The sequence below is a fragment of the Panthera onca genome, chromosome D2, assembly GCF_046562875.1.
Source record: "Panthera onca isolate mPanOnc1 chromosome D2, mPanOnc1 haplotype 2, whole genome shotgun sequence".
Lineage (NCBI taxonomy): Eukaryota > Metazoa > Chordata > Mammalia > Carnivora > Felidae > Panthera > Panthera onca.
Genome location: NC_138349.1, coordinates 25,417,583 through 25,442,922, shown reverse-complemented (window position 1 = coordinate 25,442,922; position 25,340 = coordinate 25,417,583). Strand labels below are relative to the sequence as shown.

The following is a 25,340-nucleotide window of genomic DNA, read 5'->3' as shown; positions in this document are numbered from 1 at the left end:
GCACCCTGAGAGGCCGTGAGAACCGACTGACTTCACAAAAGGCCTCTTGCCGCAAACCCTCGGCCGCCACCCACGCCCAAGCTCCGGGTGGACTCATTTCTGCCGCCGTCCGCCTGCCCCACCCTCCAGGCCCCGGTCGGCTGCGGGCACACTTCAGTCGGATGTAGACCTGGGCGCTGAGCTGCCATTGCCAGCCACGACCTGGCTTCTACTTTTGCCAGCTACGACACGGCGAGCACTCGCGACTTCGGTATCCAGGAGCCTGTAACGCGGCCGCCCATTGGCTCAGCTCCGCACTGCTTGGCCGTAGGGCTTTCAAAGGCTTTAAAGATTGGCTGGAGTTCTAGGCGCCGCGGCCAGTCGGCGGGTAGGATCGCGTTCTAAGGGGCGGGTTCCGTCTGGGCCCCGCCTCCCTCCGCTGCCACTGCCAGCTGCGGCTGGCTCCGCTCTACTTCCGATTCTGTCCGCCGGGCGCGCGTGGGTCACTCTGGTGTGTCTTTCTCTTCTTACCTCCACCGGGTGGGTCTGTCCGGTCTGTGGTGCATTGGAAGGGAGAGAGGTTTGAGGTCAATAATGGATTTTGGATTTTTCACGAATTTCGGGTTTGCCTAACACTTTTAAAAGGAAAACCCAACGACTTATCTTCATCAAAGTTTCATCAAAGATTTTAACATCAAGAAAAGCACAAGCTCTATAATTTAAAGAACAGGTCTTTAAAGCGAATCCCTTTAACTTAAAGAAAAAAAACCTCATTAAATTATTCTTATTTTTCTGATTTGGCTGGAGTAGGTAAAGACGACCGAAGATCAGGAATTCTCAGGCTTGCATTCGGCACCACTAGGTTAGCTACATTACAGGGCATTGGCTGCAGGCAAATTTGGTCCCCGCGAAAGTCTTCACGTTGTGAGGATTTATGGGACTCCCCTGCTACGTTCAAATACTAATAAAAATAATAGCTAATGTTGAATGCTTGCTAGGTATTAAATGTCTCTTAACCAGTATCTGAATTAATCCTCCCCAAGCTACAGAATGTGTTGGTACTATTGGCTCCCTCTATGGGAGGGGGAACATTGGGGCATAGAAAGTTGTGTGTTTCCCAAGGTCACCAAGCTAGTAAATGCTAAAGAGGTGATTTAAATCCAGCCTGAACTCCTACAGTCATTCAGAGCATTCTTGAGATAAGATCATACATTTGCTTCTGCCCCAGTCTCTATTCACTAGCATTTAGAGGCTGAGCCAGGAGAGGATAGTATCCACCTTTTGGACACACCACTATTATGTCTGGGATTTAACAGGAAGTGTTGATGTTCCTTTTTCAAATTTAGTGTGTTTTGTTAAGTTTTACAAATATTTGACTTTGGCTAATTTCAGGATCTTGAAAATCTGCCTTTGCTCTTTCAAATGATGACATATTAAAATGTTTAATTTTTTTTTTTTTCTTTGATCCCCCAAGCTGTAAGGAGAAATAGGAATAGGAAAGTGGAATCCAGTACTTAGAAAGTCTCCTTTGACTCAGGATTCCATAGTGGGATGATGAAGTTCTTCCTCTGGTAACTTTAATCTTATTTGATGTGTCCCAGATTGGTGTGTGTGTGTGTGTGTGTGTGTGTGTGTGTGTGTGTGTGTGTAGTTCAGGAGGGCATTGGGATTAAAATAAAGTGGTGGAAAGTTACATACTTTCAGTTATAGGTAAGTCCTGGGGATGTAATGTACAACAAGATGACTATATGTAACACTGCTGTATGGTATATTTGAAAGTTGCTAAGAAAATAGATCCTAAAAGATCTCGTGGGGAGAATTTTTTTTTTTTTAACTGTATGAGGAGATGGATGTTAACTAAACTCATTGAGGTAATCATTATACAATTTATATAAGCCATTATACTTTGTATCTTAGACTCATACAGAGCTGTATGTCAATTATGTCTCAATAAAACTGAAACAAAAAAGTCCCAAAGGCATTAGAACACAGGATTCCCTATGAGCCCAACTTGCTGGAAACAGTCCTGAGTTTAGGCCTATTTGAAAATAGAGAATTTCCCCTTACTTATCTCATTCTTTGAACTTGGCGAACAAGTTTTGAACACCAGTAAGATAATTTTTCATGTAAATTAGGCTTCTGAAATGTCCTCCAGTTTCTGCCACTGTCAGAGATTGGTGTAACAAAAAAAAAAGTTTTTTAACTGAAAAATGCAAACTCTGCTTTCTCTCCGTTTCTCAAAACAGAGACGTGTGTAGTTAAAGAAATTATTTCTCTGGTGGCATTCTTTTCCTAGGCTTGAATAATTATCACTCATGACTGAAGTTCCCTACAGTTTCAAAACTGATCCGGTTCTGTTTCAGGTAGCTAGAAATGATTTAGAGTAGGTTTCATATAGCCCTATTACTATTTATTTCTTGCTTGAGTGAATCAGTATAATAGTGGTATAGGGGCGCCTGGGTGGCTCAGTCGGTTGAGCGTCTGACTTCGGCTCAGGTCACGATCTTGTGGTCCGTGAGTTTGAGCCCCGCGTCGGGCTCTGGGCTGATGGCTCGGAGCCTGGAGCCTGCTTCTGATTCTGTGTCTCCCTCTCTCTCTGCCCCTCCCCCGTTCATGCTCTGTCTCTCTCTGTCTCAAAAATAAATAAACATTAAAAAAAAAAATAGTGGTATAAACATGACATAATAACATAAGAAGAACGTTTGCAAAGAGGATTTCAAAGAGGTACATATTGGTTCTTAGAAAGGAAGTAGGGATAAGCTTAAAGGTCATAATTAAAATCTTTCTATGGGGCGCCTGGGTGGCGCAGTCGGTTAAGCGTCCGACTTCGGCCAGGTCACGATCTCGCGGTCCGTGAGTTCGAGCCCCGCGTCAGGCTCTGGGCTGATGGCTCGGAGCCTGGAGCCTGTTTCCGATTCTGTGTCTCCCTCTCTCTCTGACCCTCCCCCGTTCATGCTCTGTCTCTCTCTGTCCCAAAAATAAATAAAAAACGTTGAAAAAAAAAATTAAAAAAAAAAAAATCTTTCTAGGGAAACCATAGCATTCAGTGGTAAGATTAAGAACCACACTACTGAAATGTAGCCTGCAGCCTGCAACCCATTCAACTGGCATTAAATTGGTAGCTGGTGAAATAAGTATTTTCAGTTGAATTTTAATTCTAATGTGCTTGGCAAAGCAGAATTGCGGTACATTTCATCTTTATAGATACAAAATTGGAGTGCACTATGCTATTAGACATGTGTTCTTATTCACTAATATTAGTCATTAATTTCCAAACACACTGAGCTCTTACTATACTGAGGATGTGCACAATTTCATTCAATATTCAAAACCTATCAAGTAGCTACGATTAGTGTTCTTTTTTTACAGATGATGAAGATGAAGGTCCAAGAGGTTAGATACCTTGCCCAAGAGCCAAAGCCAGGGTTTAAATATAGTGCCAAGTAAGAATCTTGACAATATATTACTTCTTTTCGGAGAAAGAAATGTTTCCATCATTCTATCTTTTCTAACTTCACCAACTACACTCCCATTTTAGAATGTGGCTTCCAACACACAGGTATACTTTTAATAAATAATAAATAATATCAGTTGATTTTCCTGATGAGTAGGGATGAGGAGAAAAAAGTTGGAAATACATTCTCTTCTGGCATAGTAATAAGATGATTCAGGAACCTTTTACTTTGCTAATGGAATTCCCAATTTGTCTATTGTTAATTCAGTCATTGTCAGTATAGAGCAGGGATGGGCAAACTAAGGCCAACAGGTCAAATCCAGTCCAGTGCTGGTTTTTAATGTTTATTTGTTCTTGAGAGAGAGAGAGAGGGAGAGAGAGAGGGAGACCCAGAATCAGAAGTAGGTTCCAGGCTTCTGTCAGCACAGAGCCGGAGGCGGGGCTCGAACCCACAAACCATGAGATCATGACCTGAGCCAAAGTCGAAGACTTAACTGACTAAAACAGCCAGCTGCCCCTCCACTGCTGGATTTTTTACAGTCTAAGACCTAAGAATGTTTTTTACATTTTTACTTCTTTTTTTTTTTTCAAGTTTATTCATTTATTTTGAGGGAGAGAGAGAGCACAAGCAGGGGACGGTCAGAGAGAGAGAGAGGCAGAGGGAGAGAGAATCCCAAGCAGGCTCCATGCTGTCTGCCCGGAGCCCAATGCAGGGTTCCATCTCATGAACCATGAGATCATGACCTGAGCCCAAACCAAGAGTGAATGCTTAACCAACTGAGTGACCCAGGCACCCTGGTTTTTACATTTGTAAATGGTTGAAAAAAAAATCAAGAGAATAATCATAATTTGTGCCACATGAAAACTATATGAAATTCACCAAAAGTGAGCCCTAATGAAAACTGTGGGCTTTGGGCAATGATGTGTCAATGCAGGGTCATCGATTATAAAACTGTACCTCTGATGGGGGATGTTGATGGTGGAGGAGTCTGTGTATGTGTAGGGGTAGTGAGTATATGGGAAATCGTATCTTCTCAATTTTGTTGTGAATCGAAAACTACTCTAAAAATAAAATCGTTAAAGTATATATAAAATTTAAATTCAGCATTCACAAACAATGTTTTATTGAAACACAGCCACACCCATTCATTTGTATATTATTTCTGGCTGTTTTCACCCTAAAATGTAGAGAGTAGTTGAGACAAGCTGGCTAGAAGAGCCTAAAGTATTTATTATCTCAACTTTTATAGAAAAGTTTGCCCAACTCTGGGATAGAATAAGATTCTGGTTGGATTGCTGCCCCAGGAGTTGAACTTCCAGGCTTCAGAATCCTCCCTCCACCTCTTATTAGTTGTGAGGCTTTTGACAAGTGACTTCACCTTGCTAGCATCAGCTTGGTCGTCTTTTAAACTAAAATTATAGAATTCTTATAGGACTATTTTAAGGATTAAATGATTGAATACACATAAAGCACCAAATATGTGTTAGTAATAATTTCACATTCCTCTTATGCCTGCCCCCCCCCCCTTTAAAATCTGGATATATTTTCTTCCAACTCTTTGAATCTGCTTTTCTTATGTGAGGATACATTGGTCTGCCGAGGAGTCACTTCCTTGTCTACCAAGAAGCTCTCACATGATATGGCTATATTCATTGCTTTCATCTTACCATCCAATTTGTTCTTTCCCCAACCGCCCTTTAAAAAAATATTTTAGTAATCTCTACACCCAGGGTCGGGCTCAAACTCACAACCCCCAGATCAAGAGTCGCACACTCTACCAACTGAACCAGCCAGGCGCTCCACTAATTTGTTGTTCTTGGTCAAAATTAGCTCCAGAATAGTAGTTATCCTATTACTTTATCCGTCTTCCAAAATGCAAAATTGTTAGCATGGCAAGTCAGTTTACCTTTTGCAATACCAGATGTCCTACTGACATATAATATTTTCTTTTCAGAGAACACTTATTCAAACATTTTTGCCACTCTCCAATTCTTATAAAGCGACAACTACTCAAAACCACATGAATTCACTCTGAATGACTTAGCAAAAAATGTAACCGAGTCACTATCCTGAAGATTTTTAAAGATTCTTATTCAGTAGAAAAAAAAAAACAAACCTATTAACCAATGATTTCTGGATAGATTGGAATTCCAAAGGCCAAAAGATACCCATTCATAAGTTACATAATTAGGTTCTGTCATTTTAATAAAGATATTTAAATTTAGTGGACATCTGAGCAGCTGTTAAGTGTTATATCTCACACATAATTAATACTTATAAGAATGGACTTAACATTCCTACCCTCTTAACCAACTTTAGAGGCCAAGACAATAAAGTCAGGCTTTGAACTTTTAAAGTTCTTCAACCCCACTCACTGGTCACGTTGGGCAAGTAATTTCATTTTTCCGAGGCTCTTTTCTGTTTTGCAAGATAGGAATAATACTAGCTGCCTAACTGAGTAGTCATGGGAATCAAACAAGGTAGTCAATGGAAATCAGTTGGTGTGAGTGAGACAGATCATGCTTTTCTTTCCTTCTTTACCTGTCAGTCTTATACAATCCATTGACAAGCAATTCCCATTTCAACCAAGTCCTGTAAAATTAAAGGAATTATTTTACCACCTGCTAAATTTCATGATCTCAGCCTATCAGGGTCAGAACAAAGACCAGCTACCTCCATTATGTAAGGTAGACGGAAGAGCTATCCAAGTGGTCCCTGTATTGCTGGGTTGTTGGCCATGTTTTCCTTGGCAACTCGAGTTTTCTCTGAAATGAGTGCTGGGAGTGGTAAGAATTTACAAATTTGTCTTTGCCTCTAGGTAAAGAATGTTCCTATTCCTTACTAGTTTTCTATAGCTGGGATAAAATGTCACAAATAGGGCCAGAATAAAGGTGAAGCAAGTGAGGGGCCTCGATTCGCTAAAAATTTAAGGAGGCACTCACTCTCTGGGTCACGCAAGATTTCAACACTAACAAGTTTTCATCCTTATCTGCTATATCCGGAGGAAATCTGGCTTCACTTAAAACAAACAAATCTTATTCATTATAGGGAGGTTGTGTCCAATTGTCTTAGAGATGCAGGAGGGAGGGTTTAGGATGGGAAAGAAAACGTATCATTACCCTGGTCAAGTTTTACTAAACTCCCTTGAAATACAAGCTGGAGTTTAAATGCCCAATCTTCAGGGACTTTGGATCTGGAGGAGAGACCCACCCTGAATGCTCTCCCACGTGTTCAAGGCAAGGGGTTCTTTTCAGGGTTCTCTTGCTCACTCTGACTTTTGGGCTTCCAGATCTGGGCAGATGTCTCTCTTGGTTAAGTTGTCCTAGCTCCCCTCCCAGATCACTTCCCTTCTGTCCCCTCGCCGCCTCCCCTTCAACCCCGACCTCAGTCACTCAAAAATTGAATTTGGGGCTAGGAGGGGCAGGCTGGAGCGAAGCTGTCCCTAGAGCCTGCGGCCACGGCGAGGGTAACACGCCGCGCAGACGCCGGGAGACCATGGAGGATGCGACCAGGACCTTTGGGAAAGGTGAGCCCCCTCGACAGCTGTCTCCGGACTGGGGCTCCGCGTGGCTGGGGATGTTGGCTCTGGGAGATGGGGCTGTCGGGCCATGGCCCCCAGACCAGCGCGGCGGGGAGGGACTTGAGGGGTTTCTCTGCACAAAAGCCGAATGAAATGTGTCCTCTCTGGGACTCGGGAGGCGGGGTGCGAGCAGTTCTCTTGGGATCCCCGGGAGGTGAGTGAGCCCACCTCCCCGTGGGTTCACCGGTCCCTCGATCCCTCCCACCCCCGCAGGAAGCTGCCCCCCGGGGCCCGTCCCAGAGGGCCTGATCCGCGTCTACAGTATGAGGTTCTGCCCCTTTGCGCACAGGACGCGCCTTGTCCTCCGGGCCAAAGGCATCAGGTGAGAAGCTGAAAGCCAGAGCCCCAGAGGCGAGCGGGGTGCTCAAAATCTGGGGCGCCCTGCCCGGGTTTCAGAGGCGCTCCTTGTGTCCCTTTCTTCTGAGGCAGAGTCGGTAAGTGGTTAGCAGAGGGCGGGTTCTTTAGCAGGCGGTCCTGAACTGCATGGCTTGTTCGTAGCGGTGTCTGTGCCGGAAACTTTCAGGACACCTCGCGGTAAACTGAACCTTGCCTCTGGCGAGCCGGTTCCCTCCAGTAATATTTGTGAAGGAAGGGCACTGCGGCTGCTATGAGTCCTCCTCTGACTGCTCCAGCGAATGGGCCCCCCACCCAGGCAACCAGGCAACTTCAGTTCACTTTCTTCATTGCGCTTACCGCATCCAGCATTTTATCCGTTCGTTCCTCTCCCCTCCACGCTCCTCGGCCCCACTGCCACCACCGCCACCCCCCACCCCGCCCCCGGTGGCCAAATGTAATTTCTGAGGGTAGGGCTTTTGTCTGTTTTACTCCTGAGCTAGAAGAGAGCCTGGTGCATGGTAGGTGTTGAAAAATATTTTTTGAGTGAATGAACAAATAGTTCCAAACAATGAAGTAGGTAGAAAGAACTGCAGTCAAGAGGTGTCTTGAAGGTTCTAACATGCCTGAGAAATAAGTACATTTTCTTCCAGAAGGAATTTTGCAAAACTAGCACCTGCAGAGGAGGTCTGGGTATGGAAGGTAGAGCAACTTTGCTGGAATACGGACTGAGGAGTGCAGCTGGCCAGAGCCAAAGTGTTGAGGTTGTGTTATTCCAGGCTTTTGACTCTCTTGGAGAGTCATTAAGGGATTAAGGGAGTCATTAAGGGATGACTTCAGAGTTTCAGACTGATGTCAGAGAAATACCAAGAAATAATAATGGAGAGACATTTTATTATGCAATTCTGTTCTGTTGAGTGTATATGGCATACACTTCCAGATTCTTCCTTACGGCTTGAGTCTAGTTGGCCCTAAGGTTACCTATTTAAAATAACAACAGCTCCAGGTTTTACCCTTAAGTGACAAGTTGATAGTTTAGGAAGCAATGTAAGTATTTCTTTAGGGCAGGGTTTTTCAACTTTGGCACTATTGACATTCTGGGCCAGGTAGATCTTTGTGTGTGTGTGTGTGTGTGTGTGTGTGTGTGTGTGTGTGTGTGTTTGGGGTGGGGTGGGGTGCTGTCCTCTTCATTGTTGGGCATTTAGCAGCATCCCTGGTCTCTACCCATTAGATATGACAATCAAAAAGTGGCTCCCCATAGTGACATATGTCCTTGCAGAATGGAGCAGGATTACTCCTGGTTGAAAACCACTGCTTTAGGATTTAAGATACTCTCCTTGACTGAGCAAAGAATATACTCATTTGTTTCCTTTACTCTTTTAAACATATGTGAGCACTTCTGGTAACTTTATAGGCTTGAGCCTCTAATAATAATGGGAAGAATAAAAAAGTTATTACATGCTTATGTACCTAGGCACTGTCCCAAGCACTTTATTTTTTATTTTTATTTTATTTTTATTTATTTTTTATTTTTTTTATTTTTTAATATATGAAATTTACTGTCAAATTGGTTTCCATACAACACCCAGTGCTCATCCCAAAAGGTGCCCTCCTCAATACACATCCCCCACCCTGCCCTCCCTCCCACCCCCCATCAACCCTCAGTTTGTTCTCAGTTTTTAAGTGTCTCTTATGCTTTGGCTCTCTCCCACTCTGACCTCTTTTTGTCCCAAGCACTTTAGACACACTCATTTGATCCTCACCACAATGCCAAGATGGCCACAATGATTCCTCCCATTTTACAATTAAGGACACCGAACACAGAGAGGTTAAGGAATTTGGCCAGCATCACAAGCTAGACAGTCCAAACCACAGGCAGTCTGATGCCAGAGTTTGAGCTCATAACTACTAATATTTACCATATCCTTTTGTGACTTGTTAATATCATGTTTGTATTTGCAAGCTTTAAAACGTAGGAAACTCTGTAATGCTGTGCTTAAGAGTGTGAGCTCTGAGTCAGACTTCCTGACTCTCAGCTTGGCTCTACTATTTCCTAGCAGTGATAATGGGCAGGAGATTGAACCTCTTGGAGGCAGGAATCACAAAGAGCAAACAACACAAGGCAGAAAAAATGTTTAGCTCGTCTTTTTTTTTTTTTTTTAAGTTTATTCATCTTTGAGAGAGAGAGAGAGAGACAGAGCATAAGCGGGGAAGGGGCAGAGAGAGGGAAACACAGAATCCGAAGCAGGCTCCAGGCTCTGAGCTGTCAGCACAGAGCCTGATGTGGGGCTCGAACCCACAAACTGCAAGATCATGACCTGAGCCGAAGTCAGACACTCAACCGACTGAGCCACCCAGGCACCCCTAGCTCGTCGTAACTATAGCAATGGAGACAATGATGTTGCTATGTATTTTTCTTTGTAGAAACCTAAACTTTGAAAAACTTATTGCAAATTGAAATTTTATACATTGATTGCTTCTGCTTTCCAGATGAATGTCTGTCTGCGTAAGCCTCTCATTTTTGTTGTCTTATTTTCCCTCTGCTTTTGAAGACATGAAGTAATCAACATTAACCTGAGAAACAAGCCTGAATGGTACTATACAAAGCACCCTTTTGGCCAAATTCCTGTCCTGGAGAACAGCAAATGTCAGTTGATCTATGAATCTGTCATCGCCTGTGAGTACCTGGATGATGCTTATCCTGGAAGGAAGCTGTATCCATATGACCCTTATGAGCGGGCTCGCCAGAAGATGTTATTGGAGCTATTCTATAAGGTATATCCAAAATTTTAAAAAGCCACTTACAGTCTATTTTACTTTGTATGTCTTTCCCAAACCTCCCAAACCTTTTAATGATTTTTAAAGCTAAATCATTGATGAGGTTGTTTTGTGTTAATACTACGTGCATCTTAGAAGGAAAACTAGTATGGAGTAATAGTAGGGCTCTCACCTCTAATATTAAAGATGAAAGACTTAACTGATAGGTTCTTTTCCATTTCAACTAGGAGACTCAAGAGGTATGGTTACGGTGTGGTCATGACCATGTGACTCAAGGTGGGAAGGTTGAAAGAGCTGAAAACTGGTAGCGCTTTAAGGGGAATATTTCTAAGGTTTCAGGTAAAAAAAAATTGGGGTGTTAAGAAGGTAATGCATGAAGGGGGACTGGACTTTATGCAGAGCAACAGTGCCAACTACCCAGGAAACATGAAGAAGAGAGAACAGGGGATACCTGTTGATAATACAAGAAAAAATGGAGTTTTATGATAGTTCTCTTTGAAAAGAAATAAAAGCAACTCAAGAACATTAATGGCTGACCTATCTTGAGCATTTATGCTGTGCCAAGCAGGGCCCTACCTGCTTTATAAAGGTCAACTCGCTTAACGCTCCCAACAGCCCTGCAAGGCGGGCACTGTTATTGTATCCATTCTTCAGATGACAACACTGGCTTAGGGAGGCTTAGAGAGGTTAAGTGCCCCACCGCAGACTGAACAACGAAGAAGTAGCTGAGCGAGTAAGGAGCACTGGAGACCCCCTTTAAAGCGCCTTGTTTTGCCAGGGTGCTGTGACAATGGATTCCTGGAACCCAGAGATGGCATGACCCTCCCAGGAGGTGGGGAACCTGGATGTGCGTGTTGTCCTGTTCAGTTGGAGTGATAAAGCTTTGGGTGTGTTTTCAGGCAGAACAGGAGCACAGAGTTTCCTTAGACTTCTCCACTAAGAACCTGTGTTCTCTGATTAGGTCCCACATTTGACCAAGGAGTGTCTGGTGGCCATAAGATGTGGGAGAGAATGTGCTGATCTGAAGCTAGCCCTGCGTCAGGAATTCTGCAACCTTGAAGAGGTACAAAAGGGGGCCCCCCTCCTGGTCAGATTCAGTGGAAGAGGTGATACAGGGTCCTGAGCCTGACCCCTTGCTTTCACAGACTTATTCTTTCTGCCAGAAGTTGATAAGTTCAGGTGCCAGTCATCTGGTTTTAACTTGTGGGTGCTTGCTCCCCACTAACCTGTTATGGAACTATTCTTGAAAATCTGGCAAGGAAGGGGGAAGGACACGTGATGAGTTTCTTCCTTTCCCCAACTCGCCACATTCTTTACTGCTGCATGGCTTCTGTACTTTCTGCCAATGAGGCTAAGATTTATATTTGTTAGGGATTTTGTTTGGCTGCTAGCAAAAGGGACCTTACTACTGTAAACTTATTTTATAACAGTTTGTTCTCTCACATAAAAAGTCAGAGGTAGTCAGGGCTATTTTGATGGCTTCTTTATAAAGTTATTAGGGACTGAGGCTCTCTTTCCATCTGCTTTGTCATCTTTAGTGCAGGTCTTTCATCCTCAAAATGACAAGATAGCTGCTGGAACTGCAGCCATCATTTCTAAGTTCCAAGTTGAGGAAAGGAGAACAAGGGGGGAAAAAAATGGCGAAAGGCCATGCCCCTTTAAAAGACTTTCCCAGAATCCCTACTCAATGATTCCTTAAATCTCATTGGCCGCAACTTAGTTGTTGTGTGAGAACTATGTGCAGAGCCAGCTGGGAAATGTAGTCTTTTAGCTGGGGACACCTTGAATAAATCAGGGTTCTGTAATCAAGAAAGAGGGGAGAGTGGCTACGGGTAGGCAAGGAGCAATCTCTGCCAGCAGATCCTTCCCTAACCTTGCAGTAATACAGCTACTTACCCCTTACCTCTAGAATGATCTGAAAGGTGGTTCTATGACTTCCTTTAAATTTGTTCTAGAATCTGATATGTTCCCTTTATGGGGGTGGGAGTTGTAACTCTGTTGGCAGCTAGAGAATGCTATTTTTATCCCCTTCAGGGAAGGCTGATTATTAATTCTCTTTCATTTGGCCTTTGTTAAGTGGAAGCAGATTAAATTTATTTACATTTCCAGCTACCTATCTTAGATTTGTACAATTGCAGTATTTATGGATGATGAATAATTATCTATAAGAAAGGACTTCTGAAAGAAGAAGCTCTGATTTATAGCATTTTCTATTATTTTTTTAAATGTTTATTTATTTTTGAGACAATGCGAGAGACAGCGTGCAAGCAGCGATGGGGCAGACAGAGGGAGACACGGAATCTGAAGCGGGCTCCAGGCTCTGAGCTGTCAGCCCAGAGCCCGACACGGGGCTGGAACTCACGAACTGTGAGATCATGACCTGAGCTGAAGTCGGACGCTTAACCGACTGAGCCACTCAGGCCCCCCCCTGATTTATAGCATTTTCTGATTTCGGTGCTGTAAATACTCCCACCAAATGCTGATTCGACCTACCAATGTTGTGTCTAAGCCCAGGGTTGAAAAGAGATGTGATTGGTGATTGGTCAGCTTCGGCACAACACTGAATAACACATTTCCTCTTTATCTTCAGTAGCTGAGTCCTAGAAATAATTTGTTAAACTAGCTGAGGTAGGTATATACCAAAATACTGATGGTATTTAAGGACCACTGAATATTCAGGATTGTTCTAGCAGATTTGAATATGGTTTTTGTCCCATTATTAGCAAGACTTTTAAATACAATGTAGGCAATATCAGAATCTGAAACATGCCCAGTTAGCTTGATCCACTCTTAATACCAGTATATTGACTCTAGGAGATTCTACTGAGGTAGAAACTTGTCAGAATAATTTTGATAGAGAATGTTCCCTGACTTGTGCAACTCTTTTGCATGGTTTTATATAATCAGGATTTTGTGTGAGCTGAAAGTACATTAAATATACATGGTCTTTCTGAGTGATAAGTAAGGCAAGATACCAATACATAATCTTCTGCTCAGTTTACTGCTTGCAGCCTTAAACTGTGACAGTTTCTCTTTTTCAAGTAATGCCCTGACTTTTAAATTTGTTCTTAAAAAATAGTTGCATCAAAATTAAAGATTCATTGTGCTTGTTATTTAGCCGCATTTTTCTGCAATATGTTTACAATTCTTTGAGATACATTACTGCTGCATTCATTATCAAACTGGCAGAGTCCCCACTTGCTTTCCTGTTCCAAACATTTGCATGAGCTTTAAAATGACAGGGATGCCCTTCCCTAACCACACTTTCTGTTGTCAAACCGATTTTCTAGCCTCTACTGAATCAATCTCAGTGGCACACGTCTTTTTAGCTTTATTCTTTTTTTAACGTTTGTGCTTGACTTTGCCGTATCAGAATAGCACTTGAGCCCATTTTCGTTTTATCTTTGTGGATTTGAATGTGGCAGAACTTTCAGAGGTTCCTTTTTTGGGGGGTGGGGTGGGGCTAGTGCCTTCATTCTAAATATTTTCATTGTGGAAGCAGTCAGCCCAAAGGCAGTGAAAGACAGGATTCGGCCAGATTTCTCTGATGCTGCGGAATTTTGCTCTGATTCAGCGTTTCTGTATTATGAATTCTGTATTCTGGCTGTTGCTTGGTTTCTTGCCAATCATCAGTGGAACTCAATAAAAGGGAATGAGAAGGGTAGTAACAGATAACTCTGGAAAACACAATCTGCCTAGGAGGGAATGACAACCTGCCTAGTAACTTGAGGCCTTCAGCTTCCGGGGGCCACAGGACACCTTATATTGTTTTTAATTCTTTTTTTTTTTTATTAATAAAAAAGAGGGAGGGAGAGGGAGAGAGAAAGAGCAGGGAAGGGGCAGAGAGAGAGGGGGACAGAGAGGGTCTGAAGCGGGCTCTGCACTGACAGCAGCTAGCCTGATGTGGGGCTCCAACTCACAAACCTGGAGATCAAGACCAGAGCCACAGTCAGACACTCAGCTGACTGAGCCACCCAGGCACCCATGTTTTTAATTCTTGGTATTCCCCAACCTGCCTTGTGATGTCTCCACGCAAAGCTTCCCATGTCGCCAAATTTGGTTACATGTCTTGTGTTTTTAGTGAGGTCAGATTTATATAAGCTGTATTGACATCACCCAGGAACATCTCTAGTTAAGTATTTTTGTGATTCCAAATTTCTCCCCTAATGTTAATTTTTTTAAAACTTTTTTTAATGTTTATTTATTTTTCAGACAGAGAGAGACAGAGCATGAACAGGGGAGGGGCAGAGAGAGAGGGAGACACAGAATCTGAAACGGGCTCGAACTCACGGACCCTGAGATCGTGACCTGAGCTGAAGTCGGACGCTTAACCGACTGAGCCACCCAGGCACCCCTACCCTAATGTTAATTTTTAATCTGTCCTTTCTCCTCTCCAGAAAGAATACATTTGCGCCCAATTAGATTATATTTTCTTGGTTAAGTTTTGCTATTTTTCCTTAATTTTTATTAATTTCAATAATGAAATTATATGTTGCTTAATTATTTATCCTTTGATGTCAGCAGGAGAAAGTTTGTATCTGGCTAATTGTTCACTGAAAATAATTTTCTATAGCCTTCTGTGTATGGCAAACTATAACCTAAATTTATTTTGTTATCAACAATTTAACATGTCTACAAACTAAATTAGTTGTTACTAGCTATGTTTTTATAACAGCTTTATTGAGATATAATTCACATACTATAAATTCACCCTTTTCAAGTGTACAGTTCAGTGGCTTTTAGAATATTTACCGAGTTGTGCAACCATCACCGCTAGTTATTCTAAAACATTTCATCATCTCGAAAAGGAACTCCTTAGTCATTAGTATTAGCTTCCCATTTCTTCAAAACCTTCCCAGCCATCAGCACCCACTAATTCACTTGTCTTTATGGATTTACCTGTTCTGGACATTTCATAGAAGTGGAAACATAGAATGTTAGCTTTTCATGAGCTTCTTTTACTTAACATAATGTTTTCAAGGTTCATCATTTCTTTTTTTTATGGCTGAAAAGTATTGCATTATTCGGAGATACCATATTTTGCATAGCCACCAGTTAATGGACAGGTGGGTTGTTTCCCCTTTCTGGCTATGACAAATAATGCTGCTGTGAGCATTTATGCATGCGTTTTTGTGTTGGACGTATGTTATCAGTTCTCTTGGGTTTGCTAACTGATTTAACATGTCTACTAATGTGCCATTAATTCCAGTTGTAATCACCATCCTTCCACACTAGGAAACTGATTATCCTCTATTCACAATGGCTAATTGAGTGTTTTTTGTGCTGTTGCTACTTTGGTAACTTTATTCACTGTCCAGTTCTGACAGCTGCTTTCCATGTAAATGAATATTTGCTATATTTCTGTTAATAGCCTTCTGCTATACCATCTACCACCATGTAAATAATAGAATAATAATTATTCTCATCATGTAGAAATTAATTTTACTTTTCTCCAACTATAAATTAGTATTTATTCATTAGAGAATTTGGAAAATATAGAAACTAAGAAAAAAAAATCCATAAGCCCATTACCCAGAAACAACTATTGGTATTATTTTGGACTTTTTTTGTTTTCTTTTTCTGCTATGTAGTTGAAATTGTACTGTATATAGAACTAGGTTATCGTTATGATGTAAAGATTTTTCCATATTTTTATAAACTCTAGAATGCTTATTTATATGTATAAGAGCATTTTTAAAAGAAGCATGATTTATGAGGGTGAAAAATTATAAAACTTAATGTACATTAGACAGGAAATGGTTAGATAAATTATGTTCATCTTGGGGCGCCTGGGTGGCTCACTCAGTTGAGCAGCTGACTCTTGATTTTGGCTCAGGTCATGATCTCACAGTCTGTGAGTTCAAGCCCCACATTGGGCTTTGTGCTGACAGTGCGGAGCCTCCTTCGGATTCTATGTCTCCCTCTTTCTGCCCCTCCCCGACTTGTGCTTTCTCCCTCAAAAATAAATAAATGTTAAAAAAAATTTTTTTAAATAAAAAAATTATGTTCATCTTGTGGAATTCTGTATGGCAGTTTATTTTTTAATGTTTTTTTAAATTTATTTTTCAGAGAGAGAGAGAGAGAGGGCACTAGTGGGGGAGGGGCAGGAGAGAGGGAGACACAGAATCTGAAGGAGGCTCCAGGCTCTGAGCTGTCAGCACAGAGCCTGGTTGGGGGCTTGAACTTGTGAACCGCAAGATCATGACCTGAGCTGAAGTCAGACGCTCAACCAGTTGAGCCTCCCAGGTACCCCTGTATAGCAGTTTAAAATGAATGAAGTAGAGCCATGAGTACTGCCATGAAAAAATTGCCTAGAAATATTTAAGTGAATTACACAGTAATACAGATGGCATGATCCCATTTTTGTAGAAGAAAACAAATGTACATATGTGTACATATGCATGTAAATGAATGTCCAGAAAAATGCCTTTATAGATAGATATCACACTCCCAATAGAGGTTGCTACTGGGAAAGGGATTGGAACCAGGATGAGAAAGAAAACTTGGTAAGAGCAGGGATGGGGAGGGCAGGTCCTTGCCATTTATACTGCTTTCTTTGTGGGGGGCGCCTGGGTGGTTCAGTCGGTTGAGCGTCCAAATTTGGCTCAGGTCATGATCTCACGGTTCGTGAGTTCAGGCCCCGTGTCAGGCTCTGTGCTGACAGCTTAGAGTCTGGAGCCTGCTTCAGATTCTGTGTCTCCATCTCTCTCTGCCCCTCCCCCACTCATGCTTTCTCTCAAAAATAAGTAAACATTAAAAAAATTAGGTTGCTGTCTTGTTTTTAAATAATGAGAAAGTATTTCTGTATTACATGTATAATCTTTAAAAACAGAAAAAAATCACTTTCTTTCTACATAATTTGCCATGTGTATAAACCATACTTATTTATCCAGCACACCCATTAGGAGTTTTTAGATTGTTTCTGGTTGTTTACCATTGAACGGTGCTGTAAGAAACGGCAGCTGTTCTTTTTTGCATAAAAAAAAAATTCTGTATTTTAGAATATGTCCTTAGGCCAGACTTCCAGGAATGGAATTACCAGATCAAAGGGTATGAACATTTAGAGGCTGGAGCAGTGTGTTGCTAAATTGCTTCCCCAAAGACTTGTGCAGTTTGCCCCCCCCTCCCCCAGCAGTGTATAAAAATTCTCTTTGCACTTCCCCCTTTCCACTGTTGGGAGGTTTCATTAAAGATGATATTTGCCTGCTTTGGAGAGAAGCAATAGTTTTTCATGGTTGCCTTAATTTGTATTTCTTTGATTGCTAGTGAAGTGGAAGATTTTCCCCCGAAGTATGCTATCTCTTTGGGTTTTGTGAAAATGGTCTGTTACCCGTCTATCAAGATCTTCCTGATTTTTCTTGTTGAGTGTAAAAGTTCCTTATATGTTAAAGAGTTCCTTATGTATTAAGGATATTTGTCTGTTTTTAAAAACGCTTTTTTTTTTAACTTTTAGTTTGGCTTATTTTTTTTTTTGGTACATGTAGAAATATAACATTTAGGGGCACCTGGGTGGCTCAGTTGGTTAAGTGTCTGACTCTTGTCACGGTTCCTGAGATCGAGCCCCTTCTCAGGCTCTGTGCTGACAGCACTAAGACTGCTTGCACTTAAGACTCTCTTGCTCTCTTTCTCTCAAAAATAAAATAAATAAACTAAAACAAAAAAAAAAGAAATACAGGGGTGCTTGGGTGGCTCAGTCGGTTAAGCATCCGACTTAGGCTCAGGTCATGATCTCACGATTTGTGAGTTTAAGCCTCACATCCGGCTCTGTGCTGTCAGTGCAGAGCCCGCTTCAGATCCTCTGGGTCCCTCTTTCTCTGCTCCTCCCCTGCTCGTGCTCGCTCTCTCTCAAAAATAAATAAAAATATGAAAAAGTGTATTTAAAATGGAAATCTAACATTTAACCATATTGTGCTATAGGTCTTTCCCGTTGTGATTTCTTCCACAGCTTTTACAAATAGGAAGTCGTCTACCCCTTCAGGAGAAATGAAAAATATTCATTTGTTTTTTTCACCCACGATCCATCACTTTAAAGGTATTGGACTTGTCAAGCCTTGGCCTACTAGCTTCCCCTCTTACTATCGTGCTCATACACGTCGGCAAAAGAAGTGAGCCTATTAAAAGGATCCCAGCATAGAATTCTCAGGATGGTCCTTTAATCCCTGAATGTTGACAAATTGCGTTCTGAATCTTCATAGGGAACTCCAGGTCATAATTGTTAAGCAGCAGGAGGTTAAGCAGAACCTACTTCTGAGGCTTCTTTCCAGAGGAGAAATGGGTTTATATGTACTCTAGTTTGTCCTCATAGTTTGTTTCTATACCCTTGGTTCATTTTACAGGGAATCAGTTCTTTCTCGCTGGCTCAGCCTCAGCAGTGCTTCAGTGTCACAGGGACCAGAAACGTCAGAAATGTGAAATCTTGAGAATCTTCTCTCTCTCTCTTTTTTTAATGTTTATTTATTTTAGAGAGATTGAGAGAGAGAGAGAGAGCAGGGTGGGGCAGAGAGAGAGGGAGACACAGAAACTGAAGCAGGCTCCAGGCTCTGAACTCTCTGCACAGAGCCCAATGCTGGGCTTGAACTCAAGGGCTGTGAGATCATGACCTGAGCTGAAGCTGGGGCTTCCCGACTGAGCCCCCCAGGGGGCCTTTGAGAACCTTCTCTTATTTTTTATGGACTCAGATTTCTTCCCCCTAGTGGAGTACTTTTCTGCTGCTTCTGGAGAAGGGTCTGCCTTGCTGATGTATTGGCAAGTGGTTTTGTGTCTTTTTGGGGCGGGAGGGGAGCGAGGTTCTGCTTCTCAGGAACTGTTTCCTTCAAGAAAAAAACTCTCTCTTTGTTCTCCAGCGAGGACAGCAGCGCTCCCTCAAGCCACTGCTCTGTCTGCCCTGTTTGGAGGCAATGACAGTGGTGCAGGGCAGCGACCTCCTCAAGTTAAGCACAGTGAAGCGTTAGTGAAGCTGATCCCCAGCTTTACTAACCAAGACTATAGATGGAAGCTTTTTAGTGTCTAGTCTGAGGAAGTCTGGGATTTGCTTCTCTTTAAGATCTTGCTTCTCTCACAAAAACCGTACAGATTTCTTTTACCTCCTTGGTAAACTTCCAGGGCAAGCAAAGGCCAGGGCGCCTTACCACCTATGGCCACAAGGGGGTGCTCCGCGCTTTTTCCTTCCACCCGCGCTCTAGGGCGAACCTCTTTTGGGTCCTCCTGGGGGAGCCCGAGAGGCCCTCGCAGAGGACAAGGAGCCCTTTCATCCGGGCTTTTTCACGTTGAGGGGCTGGAAACACTGTACCCAACGGTCCCTCCCTCTTCATTTGCATGTTCACTCCTTACCTCTTTTGACATCCACAAGCAAGGGAAGTCTAGTAGTCAATTTTCAGTGAAAAAAGTAGATTTTTAAAATACATATATATATTTCAGGACATCAAATGTCTTTTTCCCAATATCCTAGTTCTTAAGCTTGGATTGGAGATGTGTTGATACTTTTAGGAAAGTGGAGAGCTAGAAGCTGGAGCCTCGCTTCCCTCAGCTGCCCGTGTGTGGCCTGGGGGGCGATGTCTGGGGCCTTGGAATAAAAACACCTCTGTAAGCAGGCTATTTTGCCTTGCTTGGCATACCAGAGACAATAGTTCTGAAAGTGAGGGATTCTATATGTGAGAGGTGGGTGACAAAAAGAACTCAAAATAGAGTTTTATAAAATGGATATTAGCATAACCACTGCTAAGTGGGGTTGAGGGAGCACAGCTTCCTATTCCATTTGTGACAATAAAACACTTAGGGAGGATAAGCCACTGGAGATTAAGACTATCTGTGTACTCACTATCCTACTATCCTGTTTTACTTCTGACTATCCTAAAATCTGTCAGAGGAGCTAATTGGCTATAGGCAAGGGACTAAGTTTAAACTGAGAACACAGGAGAACTATCTTAGTAATGTTGACCAAAGACCCTCTTATCAATGGAATAGAACAAGAAGGAGAGAATTTTGTAAAGATTTTATTTTTAAGTAATCTACACCCAATGTGGAGCTCAAACTCACAAACTCACATGCTGTGCCCACTGAGCCAGCCAGGTGCCCCAGAAGAGAATTTTGATAAAGTTTTTTTTGTTTTGTTTTGTTTTTTACTGTGATTGTATCTCATCTCCCAGTGGGCTGGTGCTCTGGCAGAGCCCATGTTTGAGAGAGAGAAAACAGGACTGGGGAGGGAGTTCTCACGGGGAAGCTCACAGTTGGACCAGCCTTGGCCAGAGAGGGGTGGAGGCTTTCAGAGTTTGCTGATTCTAGGGTTTTTGCTGATACTTAAATTTAAAGAACAAAGAATTCACAAGAAACTGTGACTACAGTCGTCATACTTAGATATCTGAAGTTCAACAACACAAGGGTTGACTCTAGTATGGGAATAAGGAGAATGCTGTTTTCGTCTGAGCTCCTGCACTACCCAGAGAGCTCCTTCACCTCCCTAGGAGTGAGTTTCCTCCCCTGAAAAGTGAGAGTCCCTTTGTGCTTCCACGTGAGAGGCAAGAATTGGCTTACCCGGTGTGTTTTCCTCTCCTCCTCGGCTGCCAGGAAACTCAAGTCAGATTCAAAGATTTAAGGAACTCTTCAGGCCCCTGGGCTTGATATTTCCTTCCTTGTTTTGACCTTCTGTTCTAACTTTTGTTTTTTTCTGATCTTAGTGGTTTTGTAAAATTTTTTTAATGTTTATTTTTGAGAGACAGAGCATGAGTGGGGGAGGGGCAGAGAGAGAGAGGGAGACACAGAACCTGAAGCAGGTTGCAGGCTCTGAGCTATCAGCACAGAGCCTGATGCAGGGCTTGAACCCACAAACCGTGAGATCATGACCTGAGCTGAAGTAGGATGCTTAACCGACTGAGCCACCCAGGCGCCCCTTTCATGTTTTTTTATTGCACAAATTTTTTACACTGCATCTCTAATCCTGTGTGTAATGAGCATGGTGTAAAAAAATGGTAAAGTGGGAGGGGGGTCCCAGTAGAGGAGTTCCAGTGACCCTTACAACACTGATGTTCTGTGATTCTTAAGGGAAAAGCCACTGCACATGTCTGCAAAGGAGCCAGCACTTTGTGCTACTTTATAGGAAGATGGCTATTCTCTTGGGACTTTTATTATTTAAAAAATTTTTTGTTTAATGTTTATTTATTTTTGGAAGAGACAGAGAGAGAGAGACAGAGTGCAAATGGGGGAGGGGCAGAGATAGAGGGAGACACAGAATCTGAAGCAGGCTCCAGGCTCTGAGCTGTCAAGTACAGCTCAAAGCCTGATGCAGGGCTTGAACTCAAGAACTGCAAGATCATGACCTGAGCCAAAGTCGGATGCTCAACTGACTGAGCCACCCAGACACCCCTCTCTTGGGACTTTTAGACTTGCCCTGTGAGAAATCTGGGGGAGAAATGCCTGTCTGAGGCAGGAGTCAAGAATCAGAAGCTGTATCAAAAACTCCCAAGGAGTTTTGATGTTACACTTGAATTTAAGAAAGCCCAAGGGAGGGGTGCCTTGGTGGCTCAGTTGGTTAAGTGTCTGACTCTTGATCTCAGCTCAGGTCATGATCTTAGGGTCCTGAGACCAGGCCCCACGTTGGGCTCTGGGCTGGGTGTGAAGCCAACTTAAGGAAAAATAAAAGGGAGAGAGAGAGAAAGAGGAAGGAAGGAAGGAAGGAAGGAAGGAAGGAAGGAAGGAAGGGAGCCCGAGGGAATGTGTAAGTGTATTTTGGGGTGGGAGAGATTGGCTGAGAATAAGTAATACTTCATCTATTTCATCCATATGCTCATTTTGACTTTTTACTGTATCAAGTACTTTGATAGGGCTTGAATTACTTTGAGTGTTTATATAAGAATTAATTATATCTGTAACATCATGTATATCAAAGACATACTCCTACTTCGAGTAAATAAAAAGCTTTAAAATATATACTAAATAAATATCAATTACTAAGCAGTTATTCATTTTTGAAATATCACTTTACCAAAGGACCCATCATGGGTTCTAATAAATGTCCATATATGATTTGTTTTGACAAGGACTTTCCCAAGAGCACTGCTGCTCTGTAAACAGAAGAATTATACAGATGTTCTGGGGTTGATCGATTTAGATTTGGTTCTGATTTGTGCCATGAAGGCCAACAGTAAGTTGGAGAAATATGTTTCAAAGCCAGAGATAAAAGTTTGGGTAATTACGATCTATTCCTGAACACAAAGATTTGGTGCTATCTAGAACCCATGAAAACTGAACAATTTGTTCTTTTCTGCTGTAAGTCAGATCTGTTTTCCTTATGCCTTAAAATAGCCTCTGTCTTGAGTTTTCATTGGCCAGATTCTACTGGTTTAGTTCCATCCTGTTAGTTTTCTTGAACAAAGTCATGCTACCTAACGTTTTTTTAGACTTCCAGGACACCAGTCATGTAAACTCCTCTTTACCATATTGGGGTATAATGAAAACTTAGATTTGCTTTTTCCTCTGAGAAGGGTGGCAGGTGGGGGGATCCCATTGATCTTTTCTGTCAGGGACGGATCTGCTTTCTGTAGAGGTAGACTCTGGACATCTCTATGCTTTCTCATCATAAGAGCTTATGTTTATTTATGCATGATTACGTAACTCCTCACCATAACCTCTGAGGTGGGCGCTAACTTACCACCATGTACAGATGAGCAAGTTGAGGCAAGTTGCCCTGGGTTCCATGTTGAATAGGAGGTAGAGCCCAGGATAGGATCAGGTCTGACTGTTCCTGAGCTCACCTTCTTAATGACAACCCTAGACTACGTCACAGAATCCATAAGCTGGTCTGGAGTATGAAAAATCAAGCCCGAGTGGTAGAGATAGGAAGATAGAAATGTATCTAAAGGATGTAGGAATCTGGATCTATAGCTATAGGGGAGTAAGCAGTTGATTATGAGTTATATGGGTCAAAGAGAGTTGTTTGCTTGATTTACCTAGGTAACTGGCCCCATACTTTTCTCTTTGAAAAGACCTGGTCCAAAAGTAACCTGTGTTAGACATTTTTGCTTTTAAAATTTTCAGGTACTTTTTTTTTTTTAACTGGCGTTTGGTTATCTGTCTGTAAGAGTTTATCTGTTTGGTTTACAGTCTACCTATCTGGATAAGTTTGTCCCATTGGGAAATGAGACATTCTATTTTAATGTAAAAAGTTGACAGTGACGAGTGGCCAGAAGTGTATAGCTCAAAGAGCTCAAATAAAAAAAAGAAAAGATGATATAAAGACAGTGTTGGGATTTGAGGGAGTCCACAAAGACCATTTGCTCTTTCCTGCTTTAGTTATACATTGATTGAGAAATAAGTCTAAAGAGGAAGACATATGGAGACTACAGTATTCCCTTAATTACAGATAAAGTGGGTCCTGGAAAATGAGGGAGCAGGGTTCCTAATGTGGTCCCCTGCCTCTCAGTAATGGGCAGCGCTGGCTTGGGGCAGGGCCCCTGTCTCCAGGAACTGAGCTCATCCATGGAAAGTTTAGCACACGGAGGAACGTGTTCTAGGCTAAGAGGGCAGAGCTGGGCTCCCTCTGCTTGGGTTTTCCTCCAAGTTCCCAAGTCACATGAGCCACCCTAGTGCTCCAGTGTTGAAAGGGGGGAAGGGCTGAATGTGGCTGGGAGTTTGACCCTAAAGGAAGTGGACGAAACCTCAGGAAAAGGGAAGACTGACTGCCTAACAAATTGCAAGGAGAATCAGAGCCTTGGTTCTCTCTCTTTAGGAGTAAATTTGATATTTGTATTTAGCATCTATAAACATGGCAGCAGGTAGGTAAATTAACTTGCTTTTGTTCTATTTAAACTTTTAGATTCTTGGCTATCAGAACACCGTCTTCTTTGGTGGAGACTGTATATCCATGATCGATTACCTCTTTTGGCCCTGGTTTGAGCGGCTGGATGTGTATGGAATAGCTGAGTAAGACATTTGACTGTGGGGTTGCACTGGGTAACAAGCAGAAAGACCAGCCACACAGCATGGAAAGTTAGGGATATTTAAAATAGATGAAGTTGCCCGGTGGACCTGGGGAGACCGTGTAGGGGTCCGCAGCCAGAACATGTGCTTTGTTCCGATGCTCAGAGACGTTGAACTTGTATTGGCACCTGCTGTGCTCCCAGTCCAGTGCATAATTGGGCGCTGGACAATTATGGCATTGGGGAACCGAGTCCTGCCCCAGCAGAAGTGCGTCTGTACCCCCACGATGCGCGGGCTCACACCTACCCAGCCATGCTCTCCCGCACCTCCCACTTTGGCTGTCTCCAAAGGAAGATCACATAAAACATAGTTAGATATTTTAAACTATGTCTCAAAATACACATTACCAAAACCTGTCTCCTGTGGAGATGGAGTACTGAACCACGGATCGGGAACCCTCACCTCTTCCTGGATTTCCCACTCACCAGTGGTACTATTTTGAGCAAATCACTTCCATATCCTAGACCTAAATTTCCTGATCCATCTTTGAAAGGGCTGGGTCAGCTCCATTATTTCAAGGTTTGATGATGGTTTTACTGATTTTTAAAAAGTGTTTTTGGAAACGACTTGTCTTGTTTCAAACTCCCTAAAGTAAAATCTAACAATGACAGAAGAATGTTTCTTTTTGTGGTGGCGGGTGGGGGGGGGGGGTTGTCCTTTTGTTGGTAAACAGTGAAGCCCAGACACCTTACTTCCCAGAGCAATCAGTCCACAAGCATTTTAACTTGTGAAAAGCAACAACTTCTGTAAATTCCAAACATGCACAGCTGTTCCCCAAATGAGCTTTTCCTCCAGTCAATGATCATGACCAGTTGATAATAAGGTAACTAAGATAACTTCATTGCCCAAACAAACCAGTCTTTTGTATCTTGTCAATCTAAGAAGCACGCCTGCCACCTTTACCCATGGCTTCCCTTTCAGACAAGCTAACCATTCTTTCCTGTCCTGCAGCTGTTTGAACCACACGCCAGCTCTCCGGCTCTGGACAGCAGCCATGAAGCAGGACCCCACAGTGTGCGCCCTTCTCATAGATAGGAGCATTTTCCTGGGCTTCTTGAATCTTTATTTTCAGAACAACCCTGATGCTTTTGATTATGGGCTAACTTGCTGAGTCTCAGTCTCCCCCCTCACATCCAGAATTCCCAAGCACGTCGCGACTCTACATCAGGGATTGTTTTGGTGGGTCAATCAATCTCTGTTCATTTTCTTTGAGGTTCTCAATAAACGTGGAGACAGAAAACGTA

General features: G+C 42.6%; 1 protein-coding gene across 6 annotated transcripts; it reads left to right on the top strand.

Annotated features, from left to right (window-relative positions):
- The first annotated feature begins 3 nt into the window (after window positions 1-3).
- Window positions 4-25,340, top strand: LOC132684937 (glutathione S-transferase omega-2). Of its 6 annotated transcripts, none has more exons than XM_060641570.3 (8): window positions 8-367; window positions 3,349-3,422; window positions 6,850-6,960; window positions 7,228-7,336; window positions 9,900-10,122; window positions 11,087-11,188; window positions 23,933-24,039; window positions 25,048-25,340. In XM_060641570.3, exons 3-8 carry the CDS (start codon window positions 6,930-6,932, stop codon window positions 25,205-25,207), a joined length of 732 nt encoding a protein of 243 aa, XP_060497553.1. In that variant the 5' UTR covers window positions 8-367; window positions 3,349-3,422; window positions 6,850-6,929; the 3' UTR covers window positions 25,208-25,340. The 6 variants fall into 6 exon arrangements, with proteins under 6 accessions (XP_060497554.1, XP_060497553.1, XP_060497552.1 ...); XM_060641569.3 differs by lacking the exon at window positions 3,349-3,422 and adding an exon at window positions 1,454-1,550; XM_081790464.1 differs by lacking the exons at window positions 8-367; window positions 3,349-3,422 and adding exons at window positions 417-490; window positions 1,454-1,550.